The sequence below is a fragment of the Trachurus trachurus genome (assembly GCF_905171665.1).
Source record: "Trachurus trachurus genome assembly, chromosome: 2".
NCBI classification, from domain to species: Eukaryota; Metazoa; Chordata; class Actinopteri; order Carangiformes; family Carangidae; genus Trachurus; species Trachurus trachurus.
In genome coordinates, this window is record NC_139914.1 from 6,776,686 (window position 1) to 6,804,613 (window position 27,928).

The window sequence follows — 27,928 nt, forward strand, 5'->3', positions numbered from 1 at the left end:
GACAATTTGTAGATGATATGATAAGTGGTTCGACTTCAATTGCTCATTTGTCATTTTCAATTTTGAAATTGTCATGTGTATGATTTACTGTAAATCCAGAGAGCTGGCCTCAGGTGTGTGAGGTGCAGAAACATGAGTTAATGACCATTGCTTATTTCTTTTTACATTGCTATGTGACAACAGAAAGAAAGTCTCGGCAATGTAATTATTTAGTTTTTCAAATGCCACATTGTTTCTAAAGTGGGTTTAAATCAATTCAGAATGAGACATTCCACACACAAAAGAAACAAACACATACATCCACACTACGTTGATCATTGTGAGATTAAGGACAGATACAGCAGCAGGAGGAGGATCCTACTTTGAAGCTGGTAGCTAATGTCTCACCTCTGACCCTGTTCACCAGTGTTGGCATGTTGCCACTGTCCCAGGCTTATTAATGGGTTTCCTGCATGTCCTGCAAGGCCTGGGCTGTCACCAGCAAAGGACAATGGGAGGGGAAGATAACAAAGTGTAGGTCCGTGTGCGTGCGTACGTCCATTTGCTTATTTAAGCCTGAATCGACGCTGTGAACGCATCTCACCTGGCACCTGTGTATAGACATACACACCAAGAAGTCATACAGAGAGCGCACACACATTAAAAACCACTTCCCACTCATCCCAGACAGCAGCCATGTTGACTGTATTAGTATTCGTGGGCAGGAGTGGCTGGTGATCTCTCAGGGAAGTGACAGTGAGAATGGGCCGTCTGGAACACTCTGTCATTCAGCCCCAGTCAGGGCCTGTCCAATTGATCCAGCCCAGCTGTCAAAGTCAATGAGAGACGCTAGACTAAGGAGCAGCAGGGACGGTTTGTGCTGCCAGGGGTTATGGATGATGTATAATATAAGGATGGTGTTTGTGTTATAAGCTACCTGGCAGGAGACAATCAGTTAGCTGCGGCTCAGTGGAACAGCCTTACTGAGGAAGACTATAACAGAGATGCCCTGACGGATGTTTATTAATAACCGAGTTTATTTTTAAGTGCTTTGCAGTGCCACATTACATTTTGAAGTCACAATGAAATGATAAAATACTCATTTGCTCAATGATGTTAACAAACAACAGAGCAAGCCCGCCCACAACATCTGGAATCTTGCAATGTATTTCTTGTTGCATGACTCTACTCTCTGTGAATGACATGGGATTTGCAACAGCTGCAGAGCAATTTACCAAAGTCTCAGTTTCTGTATCTGCTTTGGGCTTCATTTAAACTGTTTACCAAGAAATAGGAAGTTACTCAAGCATAAAATGATTGAACTTGCATTCCTTTAAAGTTTTAACTGCTTTGATTTTGGGTGAATCATAGCACATACATCAAGTTTAGTTTTTTGTGCTAATAGATGACATTAGGCATAGTGAGAATAATGTTTCCATTTTAGTTTAGCATGTCAGTGTGTCATTGCATGTTAAGTATTTTATATGTATTTATACTGTAGCTGCATGAATATCATTCATTTTGAGGGTATGTGGTCCTACTGCCTTTTCTAGCAGTCTAGCCAACATTAGTTAAGATGTTGTGTCAGAAATGAAATGCTAAATCAGACAACACAATCATTCCCAGAGCTATGCTGCAGCGTGGTTAAAAATCCTGAAAGGTTTGTGGTTTATGTGTGTTTGCAGAAGTCAGCATGAGTTGTGATGGTCATAAGGGCTAAACAGAAGCTACATAAACTTTATCAACAGATTATCTAAGAAGTGAAGGGAAGAGCATCTTCCATATTACTACTTAAGAGGATGGTGCCAAAACACTGGCAGCACTTATTCACAGTGCCCATGTGGAGTTTTAGTTAATTGTGTGATATGGATTTGCCAAGATGCTTCACCCACCAGCCAAGGGTTATTGATGACGCTCCCCTATATTCAGTATTCTTTACACCTGTATAGAGAGAGTGCTTTGTCGACACAGTGTTTGGACAGCCTTTTAGTTGGCTCTATGTGGTTTAGTGGAGGCTGTTTTCCAGCAGCCATTGTCTGATGATGCATGGGCTACTGTTTGGGCTCAGTCCACCTTTCACACTATGCTTTATTCAGCTTTGATATGGCAGTGTGGTCTTGGCCAGATATGCACTGTGGACGTCTGATGTTACAATGGCAGTGTCAAAGAAGAGGGTTCTCATGAAACCACTTCCTTGGATGCTAATAGACTCTCATCAAGCACACACATGGAAAATGTATAAAAAGCCATTTTTTTTCAAAGTTTTAAATCAATGGCTATTTGTTTTCTTTGTGTTTCTTTTTTGCTAGTCCTTATTCAACTCTTTTATGATGGCAAAATATGCAGAGTAAGTACAGTAGTTCTGCAGCAAAGGGTCAGTATCTTTAAAATGGTGATGATGAATATTTAACCATGTATGCAACACAGTACATCAGTGTCATCAACCTATAAGCTGTATACTGCTAACAGGTATGCTAAATCAAAGTTGTATAACAACATATTTTGGTATGTGCATGGTAATATTTTACCAAACATTCCGTTATTAGGCTGGATTCACAGTATCATCTTGGGTATATTCAGACATGTTCATATTTCATGGCTTAGATAATTGGTCTGATGTCTCTATGTATTCATCTTCCTGCCACTGACAATTACAAGAAGAGTTTTAGAGTCAGAAAACATCATTATATTTTGATGATCGTGGTGTGTAGCAAAAACCAGTTTCAGTCTGTGTCCCCTGACATTATATCTACAGTATACCAATCAGCCACAACTTTAAAGCCAACTCCTGGTTTTAATATATAGCTGTGTAATAGTTCCACCACCGTATTGGTCATTTATCCACAGGATGCAGAGAAACACAAACAAGTTATGTGTAATTGCAGTTATTCTGTATTTAAGGCCTCACACGGTATCATTATATTTCACCCATAGCCACCTGTGAAAGTGTCTTCTCTTGCTGTAATATTTATCTCCCACTCATGCAGACTTTCATTTCAGCATTTAAATGAACCTGTATCTGTTAGCTTGCTGTGGAGGAGCAGTTCACTTCCATAATATCGACAGGTAAACCATTATGGAACACCAGGTGCTCTTTTCTGCTTGTACTGTCAAGGAGAGGAAGGACCTAACATTGACTCAATCAAAGAGAAGATTAGGAATTTTTATTTGTAGCATCATTAAAATTCAGCATTTCTTTCATTTACACAGTTTTCATTAACTGGATTTCTTGGAGGTAAATCTTTGACGGTTGGCAGCACAGCCTTTCTCTTATTTCTTTTTTTAGTTTTTGAATAAGCACAGGATCATGAAGCCTAAACCGCAAGGTTGAGTTACTTACAGTGTTGAGAAGCATATACTTTCCTGAATAATGGTCCCTATCCTGCTTACAATCTCATTCACAATTGCAATGTATAAACCAATACAAAATGCTGAATTTTATGAATGCTCCTGCTTCTTTTCCAATTACTGAAATCCAGACATTCACTGGAAAAGGTGTGCATGCCTGTGTGCCCCATCAAACATTGCTATATTCCAGACATCTTATTTAGGCTTTCCATAACTACAGTATGTAAAAGGGTAATATGACATTTACATGGGCCAAACAGAATACTTTTCGTATGCTGAATGGAAATTGAATGTAGTTTTTCAATTACACAGCGAAAAAATGGCCAGCACTGCTGATTTCTAACCAGCCCTATATATGCTCATTTTGATGTATATGGGGTACTCTTTGTAGAAATTGGAATATAAGTTGAATCCACCATGTGCATGTATTACAGTCTCTGCCAGTTTCTCCGTATGCCCTTCATGCTCCTTCTGATTGGACATTTGTCCCACGCTCGATTCCATTTGATTAAGCCGAGCTCAAATGGCTCTTGGCTACAAGGAGCAGAGGGGGAGAAGGTTGGCTGTGGAGATTATGCACTGAGAGACCTCTTGACTCAAATCTGTTGTCACAGTCTGCATGACTACCCAGCAGAAGGTCATATATGTTCAATTTTTATTTCTTTATTTTTAAGGATCAATGTCTGTCAGCAAGTTTGAATTAACACATCAGAATATCACCAAATATTTTGACATAACCAACTGAGGGATTTTATCCAGTCACATTTTCACCATTGCCTCCCCAAACGACCAGCATCTTGGCTCCTCTGGTCCACACTGAGCAGAGGAAGTCATCAAACAAGATGCCACACCAGTCCTATCTGATAGCAGGGACACTGACCTTCTCTTCCTCATATCTGATGGTGGTTTTTATCTGCCAGACAAATGTCAGAAATACCATTCCCCAAGCACAATCACTTTGGTGCATGAGCCAACTTTTCCTCCCCCTCCCTCTCTCCCTCCTTTCCCTTCTGGATTGTGAACGAAAGAGCTCCAAGGGAGACATCTGCAATACCGCAGCTGTCAATCAAACTGTGAGTTTGCCTCAGTCCTAAGGGTGAGAGCACAATAAACTGGGACTGAGACATAAACTTAATTAGAATTTTCAAAATCTGAAATAGCTAATTTAAATTTTTACTGGAATTCATATTAGAAGTATTTATTTATTAAAATAAATATATCACTTGAAGTCATGTACACTCCACACCTAAATCCTGCTTTCAAGATAGTTGCATTGTTCAGTAACTGTTTTAAAGTTGTGCCGATTCAATATTATGGTTATTGGAGGCTGCAGCTTGTGCTGCTGTTGTAGTGAATTGTATTAAACAGACAGCTATTTCTATTTAAATAGAAGCACACAGAAATACATACTGTGAAATTCTAAATAGTCAAATTCACAAGCTACATCTTCCAAATGTCTCAAATAGCTGAATCAATAAGGAAGGAAAAAACAATTACATAATAGACCCCTCTCAAAAAATGAATAGAAAATGTACACACAGGTGATCTTTCGATACTTTTAACAACCCGTAGCTGCAGCACGAACACACAAATACACTGTCAGTCTGCACTGGCTGTGTCAGCACAGGATATGTTAACCAATTCTGAGCTTAGTAGGTTAAAATGTTTGTTTTTTCAATTTTTTGGTTTGTTTGTTTATTTAATTAGGACAGTGTAATTACCCAACACTGCTTGTAACAGTAAAGGAAAATGAAATAAGAGTTCCTGGAAATGTCTCTGATCCTGTGATTCACCTGGTGGCCATTTTCAGGGAACATTTCCCACATCTCCCAAAGAAAGTACTTAGTTTGTCCAAAACCATAATGACATTCAGCAACAGAACAACACAGGCGACTGCAACTGGTTACATTTTTCACTAGAATGGCCCAAACCCTCAGTGCAACAGCCCATTGTGGCAGCAGGATGAGACGGTTTGTATTTGATATGCATAGCACTATGCTGCTCATACATTACACCCAGAGGGCCTGGGGACCAATGAATAAGGTCATGACGGAGTAAGAAGAGAATACAATGGAGACAAATTGTTTATGCTTGTTATGAAATCAGGTTCCTAGCATAAAGATGAGTTGAGAGTGTCGTGGAATGGAAAATGAGTTCCCTGAAGGCATCGAATAGGAAATAACTGAGTAATGCATTTGCACACACAAGAAGTGCTACTGACAGTTTGAGACGAGCAACTAGAGGGAAGGCTTAGTTGGAGTTTTCAGACTTAAAATACTGGAAAATAACTTCTTTGGTTGAATGTAGGTTTTTGGGTTGAGATAGTTGCATTAGCACTGCAGCGTGTTGTTTTAAAGGTGGTCCTTGAAGAGGGTGCGCTGGTCTTACTACTTGTATACTAAAGAGTAACAGTTTAGGTTATTTGTGTCCCTCTTAAGTGTCTACATCAGAGCCCACTGCAGCCTAATGTGTGCCACTCATCCCATCGCCTTTGCATCACAACACTTCACGTCTGAAAAAAGCACAGCTTTGACATTCTCAAAAATAAACCTGCAGACCTTAAAACCTCCAGGGGGTTCTTGATAATACTGTTTTAAGGTATTTTCACCTTCAAGGAGAAAAATATATTTGGTTTTCCACATTGTGATGTATGTACGCTTTTTACTCCTTAAATGGATCAAAGGAAAACAGTGTTGTATGTCCTTGCTCAGTTGAACCTGGTTTTATCATTAGCTACATTATTTCTGTGACTCAAATATATTTTTAAATCATAATAGGTTCAACTGGGATTGTAGAAGCTTTAGCTCTTCATTATTTCAGTCATGCTTCCAAATACTGAGACACCATTTGTTTATCAATAAATCTCTGCTGTGTGTATGTGTCCCTTGAGCTCCAAGGATAACGTCTCCTAATCATACCTTTATTTGCCTAGGAATAGACCCCACAATGTAAATACAGTTATACTAATATTCTGCTTTTCTTTCTTGCATTTCACAAATTGCAGACATTCTGTGTCTTTATCTTTAATTGTTGTTTACATGCTCGTATGAGTGGGCACAAGTGTGCAAACTGGTGCAGGACTGTGTTTTTTACAGTGTGGCAAAACTGAATTATCCATTGAGGTGTGTGTTCCTCCCTGAGAAACTGTGTACTACAAGACAGGAGAGAAAAGGGCGACTGGATGGGTTGAGGTGGGGACAGAGACTAACTATGACTGGAGGGAGCAAGAGGGGGGCAGAGAGGGGGGTGGGGTGGGGGGTATGGTTTATAATTGAGGCCGAGGTTGGTTGTTCCAGCATTGCAGACAAGTGCCACACAGGGGCTAAGTAGGAGCAAGTTGGCCCACAGTCAGATTTAGGAAGCCGGGGTGCTTCATCATCCTGGGCTTGGTGCTACAGTTGACAGGTGAGTTATGAGTGGGTGCTACAGGTAGGAGACCCAGCCTTCCCACCGCTCACTATGACCTTCGCTCTGCCCATAAATAATACAGGGACCATAAAATACTGATTTAGGATAACTGGGCCAGGCCTGTCTTGGTCCGGGCTCATCTTGGCTTGTTGTGGACAGGGAAGGTGGCACAGGACCATGGAGGGCCGCTGTAATGGAGGTTGGCACACTGTATGGAGGCTGTTGCAGATGCTGTGGGTTTATACCTGTGTCTGTGTCCACTGGAATATCACTTCAGTCTGTAGCTCTGTGTCAACATTCCTCTGGCCTCTCAGACTTTTTGGACCTGGACTTGTCTTGGTCTCAGCCACTACTTGATGTTGACCAGACTTTTTCCTGCCTGTCAGCAGCCATCGCTTCTTCTGTCTCTAAAGCAATCTGGCACATCTAATCATGCCAGGCATCATTAACTGGCTGAGATGAGCTGTGTCAGTGAAAGGCCTCCACATCCTGTCATGCAGCAGGCTGGGTCTCAGGTAGAAGAACACAAGTGACACAGGGCGACTGCAGGACTTGTTGTCGATGGGGTCACTTCAGGTTTTTCTACACACGGGTTCAAAGTGACTCAAAATGAAGGAAAACTTACAAAACAAATGCAAAGGAGCCACGAGTTTCATTAAAATAGCATGAATTATGTGTTATGTTTTTCTCAGACACCGCACCTGAACCCAGTAGCAACAATATTCCTCAGTTTGGGCCAATTTATCTCATTGTGTCACAGTTTAAACTGGTCTTGAATTCAACATGTTTCTACAGTTTAGTGCTTAATTCCAGTGCCGTATGCTCTAGTTACACAAATCTATACACGTTGCTAATAAGGGACGGAGTAATGACTTGGCAGATGTTAGCAGTGTCTCTAAAGAGGCTGATGCCCTAATTACAGTAGGTATATCTCAGTGTTATTTTTTAAAATGTTGCAGGGATGGAGGTTGTGCTTGGTTGGTTGAAGAAACAGCTTAACCTTTTTCTGAATGCTGATGAGACAGTTGGGATGCTGCCATATTAACAATGACAGTCCTAAAATAGGCTGACACACAGGTCTCATTTTTCAGCAGTTCAGTAGCTTTTCTTGTCTCTTAGACATGACATTTAAAAGACATAAAATTAAATAAATAAGTAGATCCAGACAGATAATCAAAGTCATTCATTTAAGCGCACAAACCAAAGAACTCTGTTTTTGCATTTCTATATTTTTGCAGAATACAATGTATTACAGTCTGCACCATGTAAATCTCTAGTTAAATGCTAATGACAGCTTTGAGTCATAGTGTGCAGCATATGTAACATGCTTTGTTAAAACCTCTGTACAGGGTTGATGTATGTGGGTTGGAGTCTTTCACAGTCCTGTAATGACAGTGTACTGAGACAACCTTTAATCCTGAGACCTCTCGTCCTACAACGTCTGCTTTACACTGAGACTGTTCTCCTGGAACATTATTGTTACTTGAAAGTGAGCTATAATGAGTAATCAGCAATTATTTCATCATCCAATTTCTATCATAGAGGAGTTATTTTAATTAAGAGATTCATTAAGTTAGTTCATTAATTTCTCCTCAGGTGCCACGGATTCCCAGGAGACTTTCAAATCAATTCTGATCCCTATTATTTAATATCAGAGCGAACACTTGCTGAGTTGTAGGGTAGGTTCCATCTGGTTTCATCCTCTGTGGGTAGATTCACTGACAGTAAATAAAATAAATAAGAAAATATGGTTGGGTATATAGTTTGTTTTATGTGATTAGGAGGGATTTAAGTCTATAACTAACAATGGCTGCATGCATAAATCTATAAATGAACCCATGAATTTAACCAATGCATAATCCCACAAGTGTCTTGCAGTGAATAGTCAGTTGTAGTTTTTCCACATGACCAATCAAAAATCTTTTCAGAAGGCATCTTAACTCTGAACTGACCATTGCATGTCATTTCACTACATTTGCTGCGTATTGCAGCTCAAGTCCTCTGCCTGCCCTCCAGCCGTGTACAGTAGCTGTCAGCCTGACACTTCTCTGAGTTGATGTATGCAGGATGTTATCTATCATTGCCACGACATTGCATATCCCCTTCAGTTTGACACATTTTGACAGACATCCTCACCCATTAATGCCAGGGTATCACCTAGCTTGTTATCACTGTATCTGCAGTAGGCACAGTCCCACAAGCGCTGCATGCTCAGTGTGTAGTAAACAGTGCGGTCTCTGGAGCGTGCGGCAGTCGGATAGTTTTCCTGCTTACCTGCTTTGCATAGGCTTCATGAATATTATACCTGCTTAGTGAATAGTCAAGAGATCACCTGGCTCTTCAGGCTCAAAAGGCATCGTGATGGATGTGAAATGTTGGAAAGACATTGTAGGACAAAGTGTTGGCCCACACCATCGATCACTCATGCGGAGCAGATGACACAGTTCTCTCTCCCTCTCTCCAGCGGGCGAGTTTATCAGCGCTGCCCAGAATATTTAACAGGGAAGAGAGCGCACCCGTGGGATCTCATTTGCACAGGTGTCCATCTGGTAGAAGTTGTCTGGGATAATCTCCACATCATGTCACATTTGCATCCGAGCTTCATGAAAATGGCACACTTACTGTAAGCGTAGAGCACGGCACTGGCCAGTTCGAAAGGGCAAGGGATTGTTTTCCGCCCACTGCAGGGAAGACCAGTGTGTGTTGTACTAATCCACAAAGCAGCTAATGCTTCGCAATTATGTAAGGATTTAACATGTTTGTAATTGTTTGTTGGTTCAGCTCAATTTGTGTAACCAGCTTTAGTTGGAAAATTAGCAATGAGATTTTCCTAAACACTGCCAATTTGTTTGGTCTTTTAACCAGGAGGGATTTACTGCAGGCAGACCATAGTACTTGTCAAACGTGACAGTCTTTTTAGACAGTTCGGGCAAACAAAAGGTGCTCGTATTGAACTCATTGATCATCAAGGACCTTTGCTTCAGCTCCTCTCCTTCAAATAGCACAACATTCACAGTGAGTCAATGTGTTCATTGATTCCCATGTTGTGTTAAAAATTGTTCAAGCAGAAGATCCAATCTCTGAATCGCTGATCACTGTGGCTGTAGACCGTTGTCCTTCAGGCCTAAATAAGATCTGGATCCTGTTTTAAAAAACTGTGTTACACATAAAAATAAATGTTCCCAACTGAGGCACAATACATAGCGCTGTCGGTATACCACAATACCAAGCAGTGAAATGAACTGTTTATTCCACCATGGATGAACACTCATCAGTATCTGTGGACCCAGGCAACCATGTAGTCTCCAAGCATTACAAGTAATCTTGCATTTTACGCCCCTTTCCCCTGCCTTATAAATTCGTTTTTTTTATGTATATGACCTGAGCAGTTACACTACATCAATTGTAGCAAGTAATTTTCTGCTAGCTCACACTGTATCTGCTTAACACGTGAAAACAAAAGGCTCAATCAATCTTCAAGTGATGTTGACATTCAAAGCTGTCGCCGCACATTACCACCCGTGTCCCTGCTTCTCATACACACATGTAAGCTCTACGTGTGTATGGGCGTGTTTGGTTTTAGCCAAGAAAGTGTGACATAAGTGGTGAAAATGATTAATTGCTTTCCACAGGAAGGTTTCTTTCTATCTTTTTCTGCTGAATTTAATGGTTCACATGGAATCTGAGGAATGAGCATTGTGTCAGATTTTGATCAAGCAGTTTCTTTGAAGCCAGAGAAGGACTGCTGGCAGCTTCTGTTTGCTGCACGACTTCAATATGACTCAAATAAACTCATTTATTTCTGGGACTGATTCATCAACTTTGTGTTTTTGCAGGAACTCGACGTATTGCATGAAGGTGTCCATGTCGCTCACGGTGGCGGAGAACGACACAGACCTGTGCTACAACTCCAAAATGAGGTTCTTTGAGAAGGCTGAACTAAGCAAAAGCAAACACATTAGCTGCCCAGGGATTGAGGATTATTTTCAACCGGGAGTGGAGCCAGAGATTGTGTGGTACAAGGTAAGATGTTGTCTAAACCAGGGCTTTTCTCTGCCACTGCAATTGAAAATAAGATGCTACACAGGAAATGCAGTCATTTTTCTGAGAAGTACAGTAATGATGTTAAAGTCAGCAGTATCCAAATCCAGTTGGCTTCACATACCGTCTTGTCTCTGACTTCTGAAACTAAATGTATGAACTTAAACTTTTCCTTGGTCCACAGTGTAGCTGACCCAGTCAGACCTCAAATGCAGGCCACTTTGACAAAGCTGTTAGGTGAAGCTTTGGGGCCAATTTATCAAACATGAAAGTGTGCTATGGCCCCCACACTCTCTAGTTATTGGCTCTCACTTCATCAGTGGGGCTGGTTGAATTCTTGGAGACCTATCTTGGACTATAGTTCCAACCAAACCCACAGTGACCCAGTTTGCTTTGCCTCAGGTGTTCTGTGGCCCACAATCTGAAAGGCATTGACCATTTATGGAAGCCCATACTTATGCACCAGCTACATAATAGTAGCTACTGTATGCTGAGGAGATCCATTTTATACCTTAAATTGCTGTGTATTGTGCAGGGTTCTCTGGGAATTGAATAGTCTGACTATGAGTCAAGGCATACGCTTCATCATTGAATCTGATCCAAGATGTCCAAACTGGTTTAACTACTAACTATTTCAGCAAGCAGGTGGTTACTAAGAAACTAGCACTTTAAATATAAACGGTGTTGGTTTTGTGAAATGAAATATTTATTGCCACCCAATTTGTTGATGCTGTCTTGTGATTAAAGTGGTGCTCTTAATTTCCCACAATTGTGTATTGATATCAGGCCTCTTCACCATTTCATATGACTGTGTGGAAAGCTACACTAGTGCTTCATGACACTTTAGTCACAGAGTCCTCTTTGGATTTTATCCTTTTTTCCTTCAATATACTTAAAGTTGAAACAGGCATGAAGTCTCATGTCTCGTCTCTGTTGCTAATGATTAGAGGTATTAATTAAAAGCCTGTTTTCTGCACATTTCAAACAGTAGCTCTCTTTTCTTTCTGAATAAAGGAATGCAAGCCAAAGCAGTGGAGACAAACCATTGAAAGGAGGAGGGACACTCTGTCCATCAAGGAAGTACGGGAAGATGACATTGGGAATTACACCTGTGAATTGCAGTTTGGGAACTTTGTGGTACGGAGGACGACTGAGTTATCTGTCACAGGTAAGGAAACACTCTTTGTCAAGACCCTTATTCTGTTATAGGAGATATAATAAGCTTGAATAGCCATGGTGCTTGCAACAGCAAAAAAGAACATCACACCTAAAGCCTCAATACAAGTATATTTGTAATAATACATTTAAAAATAGAACCATTTCCACAAAATAATGTCCTTGTTCCATGAGCCTTTGTGCTCTGTGTGGTGAGTCTGTGATCTAGCAAAAAAAAAAAAGAAGAAAAGGCTTCAGGTTGTTGTTGAAAAAAATTAAGCTTTTTAAAGCTGATCTCTGCACCCTTCACCAATAGTGGAGCTGTCTGTGTGACTTCCAGGCTGCTTTAATTGCTAAGTAGAGGAATTCACACAGAGCCACTTCAGCACTTTTTCTTAAGGCTGTTGAAATATTTAAGCCTGAACCTAAAGTGGGTGACAGATTGCTTGCCACTGACACTGTCACAGCCAAGGTTGACACAGCAGGCACGGTGGATAGGGAGAACCCTAAATTTACAACTTAATTATACCGACCTCTTTTTGTTTTTTGTTTTTTTCCACCTATCTGACTGGAGGTCGTTCTGGTAGTTTTCCTGAGAGATGTCACTTTTAGTTTGTGATCAGGAAACAGCAACACAGTTGATATTAACTAAAATGAGTATTTTAATAGTGTTAAAACAGCTAAACCTACTCCAGGACCTTATCACTTGCCAGATTTAAAATGGTCTTACATTGTGAACATAATGGTCCTACGAATATCCCTGTGAAAGCAGGGCTCACGTTTGTTTGAGTAAATCTGCTTCACAACAGCTTCTTGTCCCTGTGACTCAGTTGGCTGAGCTCACCGTGGTAGCTGACGCCTTCAAGGATACGAACAAATCCAGAATGACGCAGACTGAAACAAAACAGGGAGAAGAGACAAACAGGTTTTACATGGATTGAGGGGCTGTTGTGTTTCAGTGCAACTTCCATCATTTACTGTAGGTGTGAGGGTCAAACAAAGTGGTGGCTGTTAACTACTACCTGATTACATTTTATAGTCCCTTTAAAGACAGACTCCACTGAAGGCAGATTTAAGTCATAAATCATTTTTTCACTAACCTCAAAATGTCATCCAGGGGGAATAGTCTTAATCTCTCTATCTACTTTGGAGATATTCAGCATTTCAAAACAGGTGGCAAAAGATGATCGATGATTGGGCATGGCAGTAGAAACAGCATTTATGATTTTTTTTTTTTTTTTCTTGTGAAAGAAATACACTCTTCCACCTGTGACTGTGTGGGTTTACACTCATATTCGGTCCGCCTGTAGGTGTGAATATGTCTCTTTTTTGCTTCATGATCGACTGGCAGCCTGTCAAGGATGAACTCACACTCAATGTATGTTGGGATAGGCTCCAGCTCTCAGCACCTATACTGTACGCAGTATAGAAAATAAATGGATGGATACAGTATGTGTCAGGTTTATTTTATAGGTTGATGTAAGATGAAGTTGTCAGTTTGTGTATAAGAAAAAGGCCCAATTGCTTTTTTTTGGCAGAATTTCCTCCATCTCTTTTATCATTTATGGTAGATTTAATTCGGAAAACACAGGTAAACATTTTCAGCATAGGCCTTACAGGAAGTCACATCTTTCTACAGTAGTTTATTGATACACTCTGACACCTTAAGCAGACTTGTGTTCTATGTTAACACGTACAATTTTTTCCTCGAGGCAACAAAATATAACACAGATTCTCATTGTTTTTTTCTGAATATTGCTTTTTATCTTCAGAAAGCAATGCCAGTGTTAATTCTGGAGTTTGGCTTGGTTGCTGTCCTTTCAGGCAGAATTGCTTTCCTTTGAGTTTTGGATTTATTTCTTTATTTACTGTCTTCGATTGAAGAAGTTTTGAGTTTTTGTGTGCGGCGTTTTCTTTTATACAGCCATAGTGGCTTCACTGATCTTGCTAACTACCCACTTCTTTTGATCTATCTTCCATTCCTGTCTGCTGTCACTGCTTCAGCACACATGAAACACATCACGCCCTATAAGGAAGAGGATTTAGTTCTTGGAAACAACTCCATAGTGTTTAGGGTTGAATCAGTCTTCAATCATAAACACTTTGAACTTTGCTCATTGTCAACAAGTCATGGCAGTGTAACACTGGCTTTGATGCATCCACTGTTTTTATACTAAATCAGTTTCCTCCACTAGTTTTAATATGAATTAGTTTTGTGTGGAATAGCATCCAAATTTTGGTGTAATTTTCACAATTAATCATGATAATAACTATTCTAGGGTTCAATTGTTCAGAAAATTGTCAGCCATTTATCCCCATTACATAACCATCTAGAGGGCCAGTGAGAAGAAGTGTGAGATTGTAAGAACATCACAGCCGACCAGAAAAGAAAAACTGTTTCTTTAGCAAAGCCATATATTGCCAAACACTGAGAAATCATTTTCAAACCACTGACTCGAGGTCAGTGTTAATGGCTTCCTCTCTCCAAATACCAACAAGAGCCTGGACAGTGGTTGTTTTCATCAATCCAGTACAGGACCAGCTAAATTGTGACTGATTGTTTTTTGTAATTATTAAAGTTAGCAATTGACACTGCTGGCTTCTTTTTAAAGTACCTGGAACTTGGAACTTGCATTTAGCACTTCCCCTTTAGCAGTGCCAAACTTCAGTCCCCCCCCAAAAAGAAAAAAAAAACCTAAAAGAGGTGGAGAACAGTGGAAACAAAAGCCTAGCCTGTGATAATAGCTAGTCATTATGTTACATTTCATTATAGGCCTGCTGAGGAAAAAGGGTTTTAAGTACTCCACATAGACCTGACCTTTCTATCAGCATGCTTTCTTTTTATCTCGAATAAGTATACATGAACTTTTATGTAATATTATCATCAATCTCCCACAGATAATTCAAATTCACCATCAAAAGCTTTGTCACTCCCCTCTTTATCAACAGCCTACAGCCCCTCTAAAAGTAGTGCAATGGGACAAAAGGTCAGATTCCATTTGATTATAATGAGCACAGCTAAAGCCATAATGAGCTTCCTTGCTGAGTGATTGGAAGTGACATTCATTTTTAAATGAAATTTGGGGTTTTATGACTTCTTTGTAAGGTGCTTCGTTTGATGTCTTAGATTAAACACTGCAGAATAAAGGAAGGGTGATGAAATAGATATACAGGGGAGCAGCAACTTTAGTGTCAGCGTAGTCAATGAGCTGGGACTGATGCTGTTAACCAGCTTTTCTTATTTTGAACCAGCATGCAATGAGGTGTGTTTGCCTGATGATGGGAAGGAGCATGCTTTTGCAGTGTGAGCATCCAAATAGCCAATAAGCCTGACAGGCTGAACAGCTCTTCACATGACATGTCCCTGCACCTTCTTTCAAACTGACGCATGCACTCACCTGACAGTTTCAATGTCCTCTCTTTCAGATAGACAGGTCGGATGCTGTAGTCTGGTGGCTTAAAGCTCTTCTCATTGAGCCAGACTTTCAGTCTCGCATTGAAGCCCAATTTCACTCAGTTGAATAGTGGTTTCTTGGTGGAGAGCTCCATGCTATTTCAGTGTCTTGCTTACTGTTGAATATTATTGCAGAGTGACTTGACTGGTTGGAAATGAAAGGAAGTATTTTGCTTCCTCAGCTCAACCACTTCTCCAGAATGATGGGAACCTTTCCCTTGATAAGTGTTTTCTGCTGTGCTTTTGTAAGCTAAGAGCTATTTTCTGCAAACGCAGACAATAAGGAATAACAGGCGACCAGTACAAGTTTCAAACATGACACTTGAGTAGAGAACAAGGCTTCTTTGGGAACGTGACAAGTAAGGACAAACTCTTAAAGAAGTGTTTGCTAAACTTAGCAAAGATGAAAAAGATACCAATTAAATGCCCATCATTTATCAGAAATCTTAGGATGCTTCTAATAATTTGCATTCTATTTGTCTGTTTTACAATTTAAATTAGACTTTACAGCATGGCGGTGATGCTTAGGCTACTGTACCATGCTGTGTTAGCAAGCAAACAAGCTGAATGATGAATGATCAGAAACTGCAAGACTGGGGCAACAAGCTCTGAATTTAGAAACACAAATCCCTGTCCCCACAACCACAGGTCCACAGAGTTTGAGCATCAAACTTTTCTTTGTTTGCTTTTCAATATTGGAACCATTGTGTGTTTGCTTTCTTTTTGCATACTGACCTGACACATCTTGGATGTCATTACCCTATAATATATGCAATCCTGTCTCCATGATGAATGCTGTTACATCTGAAACATATTGATTTGTTTATACTTCAGTCTAGTCTATTGTTCCCCAGCAGCAGCTAAATGACTTCAGTTTTGCTGAGTAAAAATAAATGTGGCATTTATTTTGGTGTTGGCAGTGAGAGAAACGGCGACAGCTCAAGAACAGTAGCTGTGGAGTTTAAATAATCTCAAATATCTATTCAATTATTTGCAGTATGAACTCATTTGTTGTGTGTTAAAATGTTAACAAGGTCTCTGTGTCCTTGTTAATCCTAATAAACTGCTGACTTCTTCAGCTCAGTGTAACTCTACTGCCTCCCTTACACCTCTGTTCTACGCAGTGTACCTCCTGCCAGCACAGTTTGGTAGCCATTACCAATTTCCTCTCACATCTCTGCGTTGACTCATTAGCATATGAAGGAGGTTAAAATATAATTGCTCCTTTTAATTGATGGAAGATAATTAATCAGGCCAAGGTGCTGGTGGAAAAGAGAAGACGGTGCAGTCAGTGGATTGATAAAGAAATCCTTTTCTTCTTGTGTGAATTTGATACTCTGTATAATCAGCAGGTGGTAATGAGGTTTATATTCATTATTATGTATTACCTTTTGATATTTTGTCACTTTGGTGGGAGAGCATACTATGAATAAAAATATAGGTTGTCATTATTCTGAAAGTTGGCTGTGATTTGAATCCATTGTCCCCTGCTGTGACCGATGGTGCATTTCAACTCTTTGAGTCTCCAACAGTGAGTGTTATTTATTATAGCCAAGCATTATGTTGAATTGTAAGACTTTAAGCTCTTTGGTGTTTTTCTGTTTGATTTGGAGCCATTAGTTAACATTTGTATGCGTTTCCCTGAAGAAATACACACAGACACTAGCTGGATCTTAGAGCTTGGTTCATTTTATATTGTATGGCTCTTTTATGTCATAACCTTGGCATGGCAATATGATATTCACACCCTCACAATGTTCAGAAGGAATGGCGCTGGCTCTTGAGCACTGTTCTCACCACACACCCCAGCACAGTTGGAATTATGTGGATTAATTAAGATTGTCACTCAAACATCTGGGTTCTGTGGAAATGGGCTACAGAGTATTATTTTAACCTTCTGGCTTCATGGGCACTTGGACCAGGCTTGTCCCTATCTCTCATGATGATGCATTCAACAGCATGATGGGAAAATGAGGAGGAGGGAAGTATTCAATGACACAATATATCTGTGTGTAAGAGTGTGTGCCTGCCAAACTGTAAAGCTCACACTGCAGTTACTATAGCATAATGTGCAGACCCACATTACTATTGTGGGTGATGGAGCTGTTATAATTACTTGGCTTTCTTTATATTATTTCCATTATCACAATAATTTTCTACCTAATTTGCACAAAGATATGTGTAAATACAGTATTTACCTGCCAATGATCAAGTCAATAGAAAGGGCATGTGAGAAATACAGCAATATAAATATCTTGAAATCTTTTGTTTGTTCATTCATATTTATTTCTTGAACTGTTATAAACAGTTTCCTATTTACATATCCAGCAGTAACAGTGAGCTCTCGGTGCCAGTCGGAGCTGGCAGGTCACATACAGTTTGTTTTTAGCTTCTCTGGCTGGAAACAGCTCTGCTACAAAGATCCGTAGGCATAAAGACAAGTACATTGTTTAGTGATGTGTTTGTATGTCACAGGTCAACCCCTCTCACACACAAATGGTGATTTGTCCCATTCTTGTTGAGCCGCTTGATCTGTAACAATTTCATCCCACATAAAACAACTATTACTATTATTTCTACTATTCTATTTGATTCACATGATGACAGAAGATGAAATTGTATGAGTGGAATTACATTAAATTGTCATAAAAGTGACACAGTTTTCTACCATAATGCACATGCTGTTATGAAATGCTCTTAAATCCGAGTGAAGAGCTCTTACAGCGTGATAGATGGCTTTTTGATCAATAGGAGTGATTTTATTTGTCGTGGCCCTGCTGCTTCTTTTTTCTGAATGAATTACTCGATGAGGGTCTCTGGAAATTCTGAGGAGGATGCTCCATTTTCATAAAACAGCTTTTTAAGCTTTTCTGTCTGAGAAATGATATACTAAATCATCAAACTAAATATCAGGATCAAGCAAAACAAAATGTCAAATCTGAAATGTCAATGGCATTTTTTTGTTATTACAGTTTTACTATTTTGAGATTTATGATACCATCTCTCTATCAGCTCTTTTTTTTCTACCTCAGCCCTTGTATCGCCATTTGTCATGTCCCGCCTCTGCCACATTCTGTGCCACACCAGTCAAGACAAAATATCAATCACAGGTGAGAGGCCGAACCTGAGGCTTTCCTTTTACAACCAATAATGGACACACTGCGCTCCCACAAGCTCGACTCGGACAGTGACTTTTTTTCTCTTCTGCTGCTGCCACAACCTACTAAATTGTGTAGTCAGCTATGGCACCAGATTGAAAGACTTGTTGCAAAAGGACAGAAACACATTAACATTATTTAGAAATCATTGACCTCTTATAGTATATTGCCATTGTGCGTACAACAGCTGTGAATGTAGGACAGTGGGACAAAAGGAAATTAAAAAAATAAGAGGAAAGTAAGACTATGTACAAAAGGCTTTGCTTTAAGGCCTGAACATGTTTGTCAGTTTCTTAGCAGTGAACCAGATACAGTCTGAAAAACATGTCCTTAATCTGTCAACAAGGACATATATTGTTTATGTTCAGTGGATGTGGATTATTTTCCAAGCTGTCTCTTCCTCAGGCTTTTTCCTTTAATAAACTGTCCTTGACCTCCACTCAGACAGAGTCACAGAGGTCAGGCTAGAGCTCCAACAGAGAGGATTTTAACACAGACAAGAATAAAAACCGTGAAAAAATTGTAAAGTGCTTTCCTGACACCTACAGTAAGTGTCGCAACTTTGCACTTAAGAAAGAAAGACTTATTTGGAGTTTCAGAAGTCATGTGACTGTCTTTTATTTTCTTGGAAAGGTGTGCGTTTAGTCAGAGGTATCATGCACATCATCACTCATTCTTCGCTCTTAACAAGGAAGTTTTTGCTCAGCTTCATTTCGTCTGACTGACTGCGCTCCAGGGATGATTTCCCACCACTGATCAGATGCCAGATCACATGCCAGAATTTAACTTGGTTTGATGACAGTAATTGGGTCTATTTCAAGAATGATCACTCCTAATTGTTTTGTCTCCTAATTGTGATTTCAGTTGAGGAGGCATGTGTATTTTTACATAGTTTTTACTTGCTTCAGCTTCCAATAAAAGAAATGTGCGATCAACAAAACATTATGGATTAGATTCCCTGTAAGACTATACAGGCAGCAATACAACACACTGCAGTTAGACGTGTATGATCTAATAATACAGCTACAGTGGATACAGTATTTTATCCCCTCCTGAAGTTTTCTTCTGTAGGTCTATAGCTGTGATGCTAAGTTTATTTTCACAGAGAGACAGATTATTAACAAAACAGAAATAATATCATCATATAAAGGTTATACTGTAAATGAATTTACATTTGATTAAGTGAAATAAGGGCAAAAATCAGCAGGCGATCAAATACTAATTTTCTTTTAATCATTCATTTGAGAATTTTAATTGAAGGTCAAGTGTATCCATTAAGAAACATCCCAACCACTCCTACTGTAAGATGAAGCACGTACAGCAGAAGCAAGTAGTTTCCATTATGCAGCTATACAGTGTGCACCCTTTCAGAAAGCTTGACTATATAGTCACACAAACTAAACTCAGTGCCTGATGCATATGTCTGAATAAGACATTTTATAACTCAAATACTTGAATCCTGATTGTGCCTGTAACAATCCTGCAGTGGTGTAGTTCTCCGCTGTATCCAGCTGTTTACCTTAACTCCTTGTTCTTGCCGATGCCCTCGTTCCCCTGTGGTTTTGCCGGCTGTTTGTTACGCGTTCCCCTGGCCCTACCATCACTACCCAACACAACCCTGCGCTCTGATCAATCGGGCAGCAGTGTGTGTAGTGCACACTCAGCATCCTGGTGGGTTTCCACCTGCTGGCGCCATCAAAGGAGCAGCACACAGGAGATGTGATTGCAGAGCTTACAGCAGGGGAGGAAGTGGGCGACGCAGGAGAGAAAATATGTGAGCATGAAGCATGTGCAGAGCGTGGTGTTCTCAGTCTGGAGTGGTTACTTGGTTACTCTGTCAGTTTAAGCTGTAATTTATTTCTCAAAATGGGTGTATGGCTGTCAGAAGTGGTTTTTGATTTGCAGGAAAACAGAGGTTTCAGTGTTATGATTCGACTGTGAATCCCTCAGATTAGGCATTCATAGATTCAGAGCTTGGCGAAATCTGTCTCCCTCTGTTTGTATCCCTCTATATCCTGAGGTCATCCGCAATGTTTGCATTGTTTGCTTCTATGAAACAGTGACGGTAATTGGCAAAGAGTTTCTCGAGGCCTGTTTTTTGGCTTGGCCTGCCAGATATGAGCCCCATGAACAAATAACTGCCGAGGACGAGCTCCAGGAATTAATTTGACTTGGCCAGCTTTCCACAAGGTGAGATGACTTTGATCAGTGTCCCCTTGTTTGATGAGGTGGCACTTTCTGGGCACAAATGCTGTTTTAAGCAAACAAAGGACTATCTCCCTTGGTGTTTTGTCACAAGATTTAGGATGTGGGGCTAGCAAGGGTGGACTGGAGGATTTAATGCATTTTAAGTGCTAAACATATGGGGAGTTACAGTAGAGTTGTGCCGACATACAATACAGTGCTTGTCATTATTTGACATGGGAAAACAAAGCATGAGAGCAATGCAGAGAATATGTTATGCTTCACATGTTTGTGTGTCATTGGTATGCATGTTGCATCACATTTGTATGGTGTTTTTACACCTTGTTCAGTAAACGGGAGGGGATGTTCCATGCAATTGAATTTGGTTTTGCTATTATGGTGATAAGAAATTTACAATGGAGACTGAGTAATCATGTTAATAATAGACATAAACTACATTCTTCTGACCACATTTTTCTCTTCACTTAGAGTTTTGACTTGACTGTTTTGTACTATTTGAATATAAATCATTCTTGTCACTTGAGTAAGATGCATTATGCCTCCAAGTCTCCGAAGAAATTATGTCCAAATAGAGCAACTCTGCAATCATTTATGTCCCATGGAAGTACTCACATGAAATTTAGTTGCTAGCGCACCCTGTATGTCACAAAGCATTTGTTTTGTGAAGCCTGGAGCACATATGCGATGTGATACAGACAGTAAAGTATGACACATTTAATTTCTACAAGGTTAAACTGTGGTGTATCCCCATGGGCTAAATACAGTAAAGACCAGGTGTAGAAGGTTGGAGCATGGACATGTAACAAAACCATTACAGACCTCAAATTGGCTCTAAAACAGTGGTAATGTCCATTCAAAATCATTGACATCAAGTGTATTCTGGGAGTTCATCTGGGATTGTCCACCAAACGCTGAAGTCTGGTTTCTCTCCTCTATTATTATTTTCTTCATATGCATGCAGTAACATGCAGTGAAAAATAGAGCCTTTAGTGGAAGAAGGCTTCTTCCGTTAGCCAGCTTGTCACATCTTGAGATGCCATCATATGTAATAAGTACGGATATTCAGAGTTATTGGACAAATAATTTGACTGGCTGAGAGTGATTCATCATCACACCCTCCTCTATTTACCGTACATTCCACATTTGCCAACTAATTTACGCATAGTGCCCATGGGCACTCAAATTGGCAACAGAAATGGCAGGTGCACTTGGCTGTCATTGTCTGTGTCCTCATAACATATCACTTGTGCTTTTTTAGTGAATGTGTGATTAAATCAGGCTGTATATGTAAATCTGAACCCAGAGCAGTTTGGAGTGAATATTTACCGAAACCTCTTTGCCTAAGAGACGAGGTCTTCACGGAGCAGGTGAAACCAAGCAACAGATGTGATGCTGGTTTGAACAGATGGTGCAAAAATGCAAAAAGGTCAGGTGGTCTGGTGCCTGTGTTGCTCTTGCAGCACATTGATTGGCCTGTTTTTTAGCAGGAAGACAGAATCCCTGATAATAATCCCCCTGCATGAAAGTGGGATCAAGAGCTTAAAAGCTCTAATTACTAATAGTGGATGGCTTTTGATATTGATATATTCCTCACAATTTGACAGGTATAATGATCCTTTTGATGAATATTGCTTCCTCTGACAGCTGAAACTGAAGCTCAGAAAAGATAAGTTTGAAATAAATTGAATTCCACCTCGGTCCTGCACCACATCTCTCCTTGCACTTTTTTTTATTATTATTTCACTCTTTTTACATTATGAGAAAAAATATCTTACCAAGGAATAATAGAAAAATAGAAATGTTCCCTGACCTTGTCAACCTCTTCCTACTTGCAATGATTCACTACCAATATGTTCACTGTTATTCCAGCTGATTTAGGATCCTGAACTGTCTGTCACCCTTGCACTGGCTGCTGTCATGGAGCTTGTCAAATATCTATCAATTAGCAAACTGTGCTTACAAATGCTGCTCTGACACACCATGCGCCTGGGATTGCTAATTAAGATGACGTGTTACATAATTAATGCCTTCACTCTACTAATTAGCGCTCACTTAGTGTCTTAGCTTTTGAGATGTGAAAATCAGTGCTAAACTGGTGTTAATGTAATTCCACACCACAGTTAGTATTTTAAATCTAACATTACCTGGCACATTGAGATGTTTAGAAACCAAAAATTTGAATCATATCTGTGTTTAAAAGCATTTGAAGTTTCCCTGGCTGTAGTGCCATGTTGAAATGTCTGTAGTTGATTTTCAGTGGCATTAGAGTTATGGCTCCCCTCAAGGCCATGAGTGCGTAATTCGGCCTGGAGGTATTCTCCCCCTATTTTCCTGCCTCCACTATATCCCACAGTTTGCAGAAATGCCCCATCAAGGACACTTCAGCCACGTGTCAATCCACTGATTCCACCAGAGAGATAAGAAGGTGGGAAGGGACAGCGGATGGGACTCTTGCATAATTTATAGTGAGCAAAAATCAATTTTCTGGCATAAATTACTTTGATGTTAATTAGTTGCAGATTGGTCTTTTACAAAAGGTGCATTTTAAATCACTTCAGGGAGAGATTCAGCGCACCGTGACGAGTCTGAATTGTTCAGCTGGTGATCATTTCTCATGATGTTATGATGGAAAATTAGGCTTGTTTCTTTATTTGGAACGTGACCAAAATCTTTCAAAAGCCCACATGGACTCTATGAATGGCAAATTAAAAAAAAAAAAAAAAAGAATATTATTATTTCCTTTCCTATGTTGGCAAAGCAGGGATCTTATGGAGGAAAGTGGAAGCTTGTGTTTGTGAAGTCAAGCACATCCTCTTGCTCCCTACGTCACCCATCCTTGCTCTTTTGCACGCTGACACACACCCTTAATGCTGCGCACACGCACCGACACACCACCACACAAACCACCCTCGGTCAGGGAGATTGCTTACCAGCGCTTAGTTCAGTGGCGATGCCCAGTTGGGCCTTGATGTAATGGAAATTGATTGCGCTGCTCCCAGGCTACACTGTCATGACAAGTTATTTTAATGGCACTAAAGCGGGCTTATGCTGAAGTTTAAAAGGAAGGGGGGCGGGAGAAGAACAGTGACTCGGGCTGTATTTGCAGCATTGCAAGCCTTGTTATTTATTTATAAGATGGCAGAATGTTTCTCTAGAAAAAAGAAATAACGCCAGCGAGGTAACAATGAGAGATTGAGAAGAATATTATGGGGGTGGGTGGGTGATGGGGTGACCGTTCAGAGCCATTACCTCTCCAACTCAAGAGTTGACACCTTAGAAGTGGTTGTCATGGTTGAAGTGAGCCACAAAAGTGATAATTAGAGAATGATTCATGCCTTTCTCTGTCCATTTGGCTGTCAGTCCAGTAATGTAACAGTAAAGTATATGCTATAGACGGTCGGCAGTAGCAACCTGTGACGCTGCGTGGAAGGAAATTTCCAGCTAAGATGAAATCTGTTGTTTATTGGCCTGGCACAGGTAATGGTTGCAACATAACAGCTGTGACAGAAGGAACTTTTCAGCCTCAGTTTTTTCTCCTTCACCATTTAGACTAGGAAAAAAGAACTGTAATAAAGAAAGAGGCTTTTACCTGCTGTCATGTCTTCAGTGATGTGGGCACAGGTGAAGTTTTCTCTTGTCAACAAGTTGCATTCAAGTAACTCTGAGCAGAGGTCATCTATGGCCTGCTGATATGTGTATTTTTATCAATGGAGGAGACTTGACTGCTCTTTCCCAATGGCAGACTTCTACAAAAGCTGTTTGCTCTGTGTGCCTTCCTGTTTCCTCCTCTTGTTTCCTCCACAGTTTTTTGGTTCTCCTACTGACTTGCTATATAGAATGATTTATATCATAAGCAAAAGACAGAGACTTAGTGATGAGTACTTAAGAGTCTCATAACACAATCAGTTCCTCATTTATTTTAAAGTTTAATGTCATTTTGAGTTTAATGGCATTTCATTCTACAATGTCAATGTAATAAATTATGACGGCTCATGCATGAGCACTTCAGGTAATGTGTTTCCCTCATGTGTTGTCCTCAGGCCAATTAAAGCTCACTATTTGACAGTCTAGCCAAATCACAAGGTCTGTAGTGTGCACTCATTGACAGCAAAAGCAGCCAATTAAAACCCCGCGCTTGTGCTGAAACAGTCGTCACCGCCCAGCACGAGTGATCATTAGCGTAAATGCGGGTTGGAGCGAATCCACGAGCGGCATATTGATTGCAATAGTGAAAAGTGATCCCACGCCTTGGCCCGAAGGAGCCACGGCATTGTGTTTAACAGTGTGAAAGGTATAAGGTCAGGCTTTGAGGAAAATCACAAATTGGCACGTGGACCCACACGCCCCACTGTGCTGATTGCCCATGCTGGTGTCACCGTCCACTGTGCACAGCAGTAAGCCTCATCACACGGGTCAGCAGAGCCAAGACCTCACTCACATACTGCTTGATCATCTGAACAAGTCCGGAAATTAACTTTGATGTGGAATGTCTGAGGGCGAGCAGCTCAGGTCCACGAGGGGAAAGGAGGTGGCTGGTCAGCTATGTCTGTGGGCGAAATGTGTTTGCCACATGCAGAGATATTAAAGAGAGCATGCTAGAGTGTGTGTGTGTGTCTATGTGCGTGTGTGTGTAAGAGAGAGATGGAGACGCTACCCCCATATACTCAGTGAGGAGTCACTCATCTACTTCAAATATGCTTAATTCATATTCAGCTCACATGGGGCTTACAGAGCTAGATTTAATACATCTCAGCTCTCTCTATGACAGATCTGGAGCATGTCTAAATTAGATTGTAATTTCAATGAACTATGTCTTACAATACATACAGGAGCAGGCCAATCATTACCACTAAGTGCCCCCTCTGTGACACTAGAAAGTGCTTTGATTTGACTGCCCTCTTGTGTTTGTGCATTCATGTAGTAGATGTTTGTTGCACCTGCATTTTGGACTGTTGCAGTTACCCACTGTGGGCAACATTATTATGCCTTGTCACTCGTGAGCTATCATCATGTCAATGAGCTCATATACATGTAGATTGTTTTCCAGTGAATGTTTTTCACATCTGCCATTTTATGGTGAAATCTTATCACTTATAGAAATCTTCTAACAAAGCTAATAGAAGAGTGACTATATGTTCTAATGTCAAATATCCCTCTGTTTCTGTTGGATGTGTATTTCATAACATTTTTACCTGTGGACAAGATGTCAGTGTTGTGTTTTTAGCTCGTTCCATTACACCCAAATGGCCACAAAAATCAGATCTTCTTTGAGATACTGTAGCACAGTGAATCCAGCCGTATCTTTCTGTAACTTGTGCACTGGCTGATTTTTCCCCCCTCACTGTAATGAAAACAGTTACAATGAGATAGATATTAAAAGACCAAAAGTTCTCATTACAACAGAGAAACTCATTTAACTGTCAATAACAGACAAAGATCACTCAACATAATTCAAAGGAGATCTCAGAGAAAGAAAACCAATTAAATGCCATGAACATGTGGAATTTGAGAAGATCTTACAATGGGGAAAGATCACTTGATATTCTTTGTGGCAAGAATCTTACAACAACAAAGAATTAATTTCCTCCTTTTATAATAGGAAAAAGATGTCACAATAACAAGGAAAGATCTTATTATTATGAGTAAAACATAGATTTTCTTTTGTCGCCCTCACATTAATTCAGTGCTGCTCTGTGCTAATTGGCCTGCAGGGGTTGCTGCATAATTCTGCTGGACAACATGGTTGCTGTATGCATTTCACTTAGAGGCCAAATATGTCCAGGGAAATGTAGAAAATGAATCTATTTATATGTTGTTACAAACTACCACAGACATATATGGTTTCATTTATCTCCTCTCTACTATGGAGCACAGTTTTCTTTGTTTTCTTTCCACTGCAACGTGACAGTTTGTTTTGACAACTGCATTTATAAAGGAAGCAAATAAATAAACAACAGGAGCCCTCAAGGGCATCAAGTCCTCTTTTAATGAACAAGTGTTCTGCAGTGAGAATCTCAATGACAGATCTTCTATACATTCAAAGATTCTGCTTTAGTTAGCATTCATCAGCCATCTACCTGCATTACATTTACACAGTAGACCTGCCATTCGACCTGCATGTGGAAACGCTCTGATCAGACTGACTTAACACTCAACCCTCATACTGTTTGCATGATCAAAACCTCTTATTGCATATGCATACAGCACACCATCTCATCTACTCCTTTAAATACTGCACTGTGGCTTTGTAATGCCAACATAAAAGGTGACCTTTACGTTGACTTGAAACTGTGATTTTATATTTCAGTGTCACATTTAGTTAAGCATATATGTTTTGTCAAGATATCAAATACATTATTTTATAATGGAAATTTGAAATTTAAAAAAAGTGCCCTTCAAGTTTTGCCTGAAATGCTATGTCCGATCATCACAACCTGAAAAGCTGCCTATTGAGATACTTGAGATGAAAGTATTTTCATGTGTAAAAAAAGACAGTGTTTTTTTCTGTCAAATGCCTTTCCATCCTTCAGGGATATTTAACATCTTGAACTAAATGTAATAGAAAGTAGAATAAATGCTGGGTGCAGTGATTCAGCCAGCATGTCTTGGTACAGTAGAATAACAATGTGGCTTTGAGAGGGAAAAAAATGATCAGAAATGGTTTCCTTGCAATGGGTTGTACTTCATTTTTTCAAAACCCATGCCAGAGTTTTCAGAGGCTTAAATGGTGCATCCGTGTCTCTCACGATTACGCTCCTCTACGTGTAGGACATTTGCTCTGAGAAGACTGGAGTGAATTTAAAAGGTGAAATCAATAAAGGTTCACACTTTCATCATCCTTTTTCATGGTACTGTAAGAGCAGGGTGTTCTGTCATTTTGCAAAGTGAGTGGTTTCACACCGCCAGCTTAAATTAGTGTGTTTTCATGCTTTTATAACACAGCTCTGATCTTCATCAAGCTTAAAAACCCTTCTCTTTTCAACAATACAAAATTCAGACACTGAGAAAAGGGTTGAGGCAATAAAATGTATGTAAATCCAGCATCTCTCAGCTGAGCTCCAGTACAGTTTGGGCCCCGCAGCTCCCCATGGGTCAGCGGATCCAGGGGGGTTAGCACAAACCAGTGATGTAGGGCACCACGATGGCAAAGCTACCCCTGCTGGCACCCGCCACCAACCAC

General features: G+C 40.1%; 1 protein-coding gene across 1 annotated transcript in view; it reads left to right on the top strand.

The window, feature by feature from the left end:
* LOC310997178 (interleukin-1 receptor accessory protein-like 1) overlaps positions 1-27,928 on the top strand; it is a gene marked incomplete at its 5' end in the record, with an annotated part of 194,573 nt that overhangs the window by 68,698 nt on the left and 97,947 nt on the right. The window contains 2 exons of the mRNA XM_083986841.1: positions 10,572-10,758; positions 11,791-11,944. Of these exons, the coding sequence (XP_083842967.1) occupies positions 10,572-10,758; positions 11,791-11,944 (341 nt within the window). The remainder of the gene's footprint in view (positions 1-10,571; positions 10,759-11,790; positions 11,945-27,928) is intronic.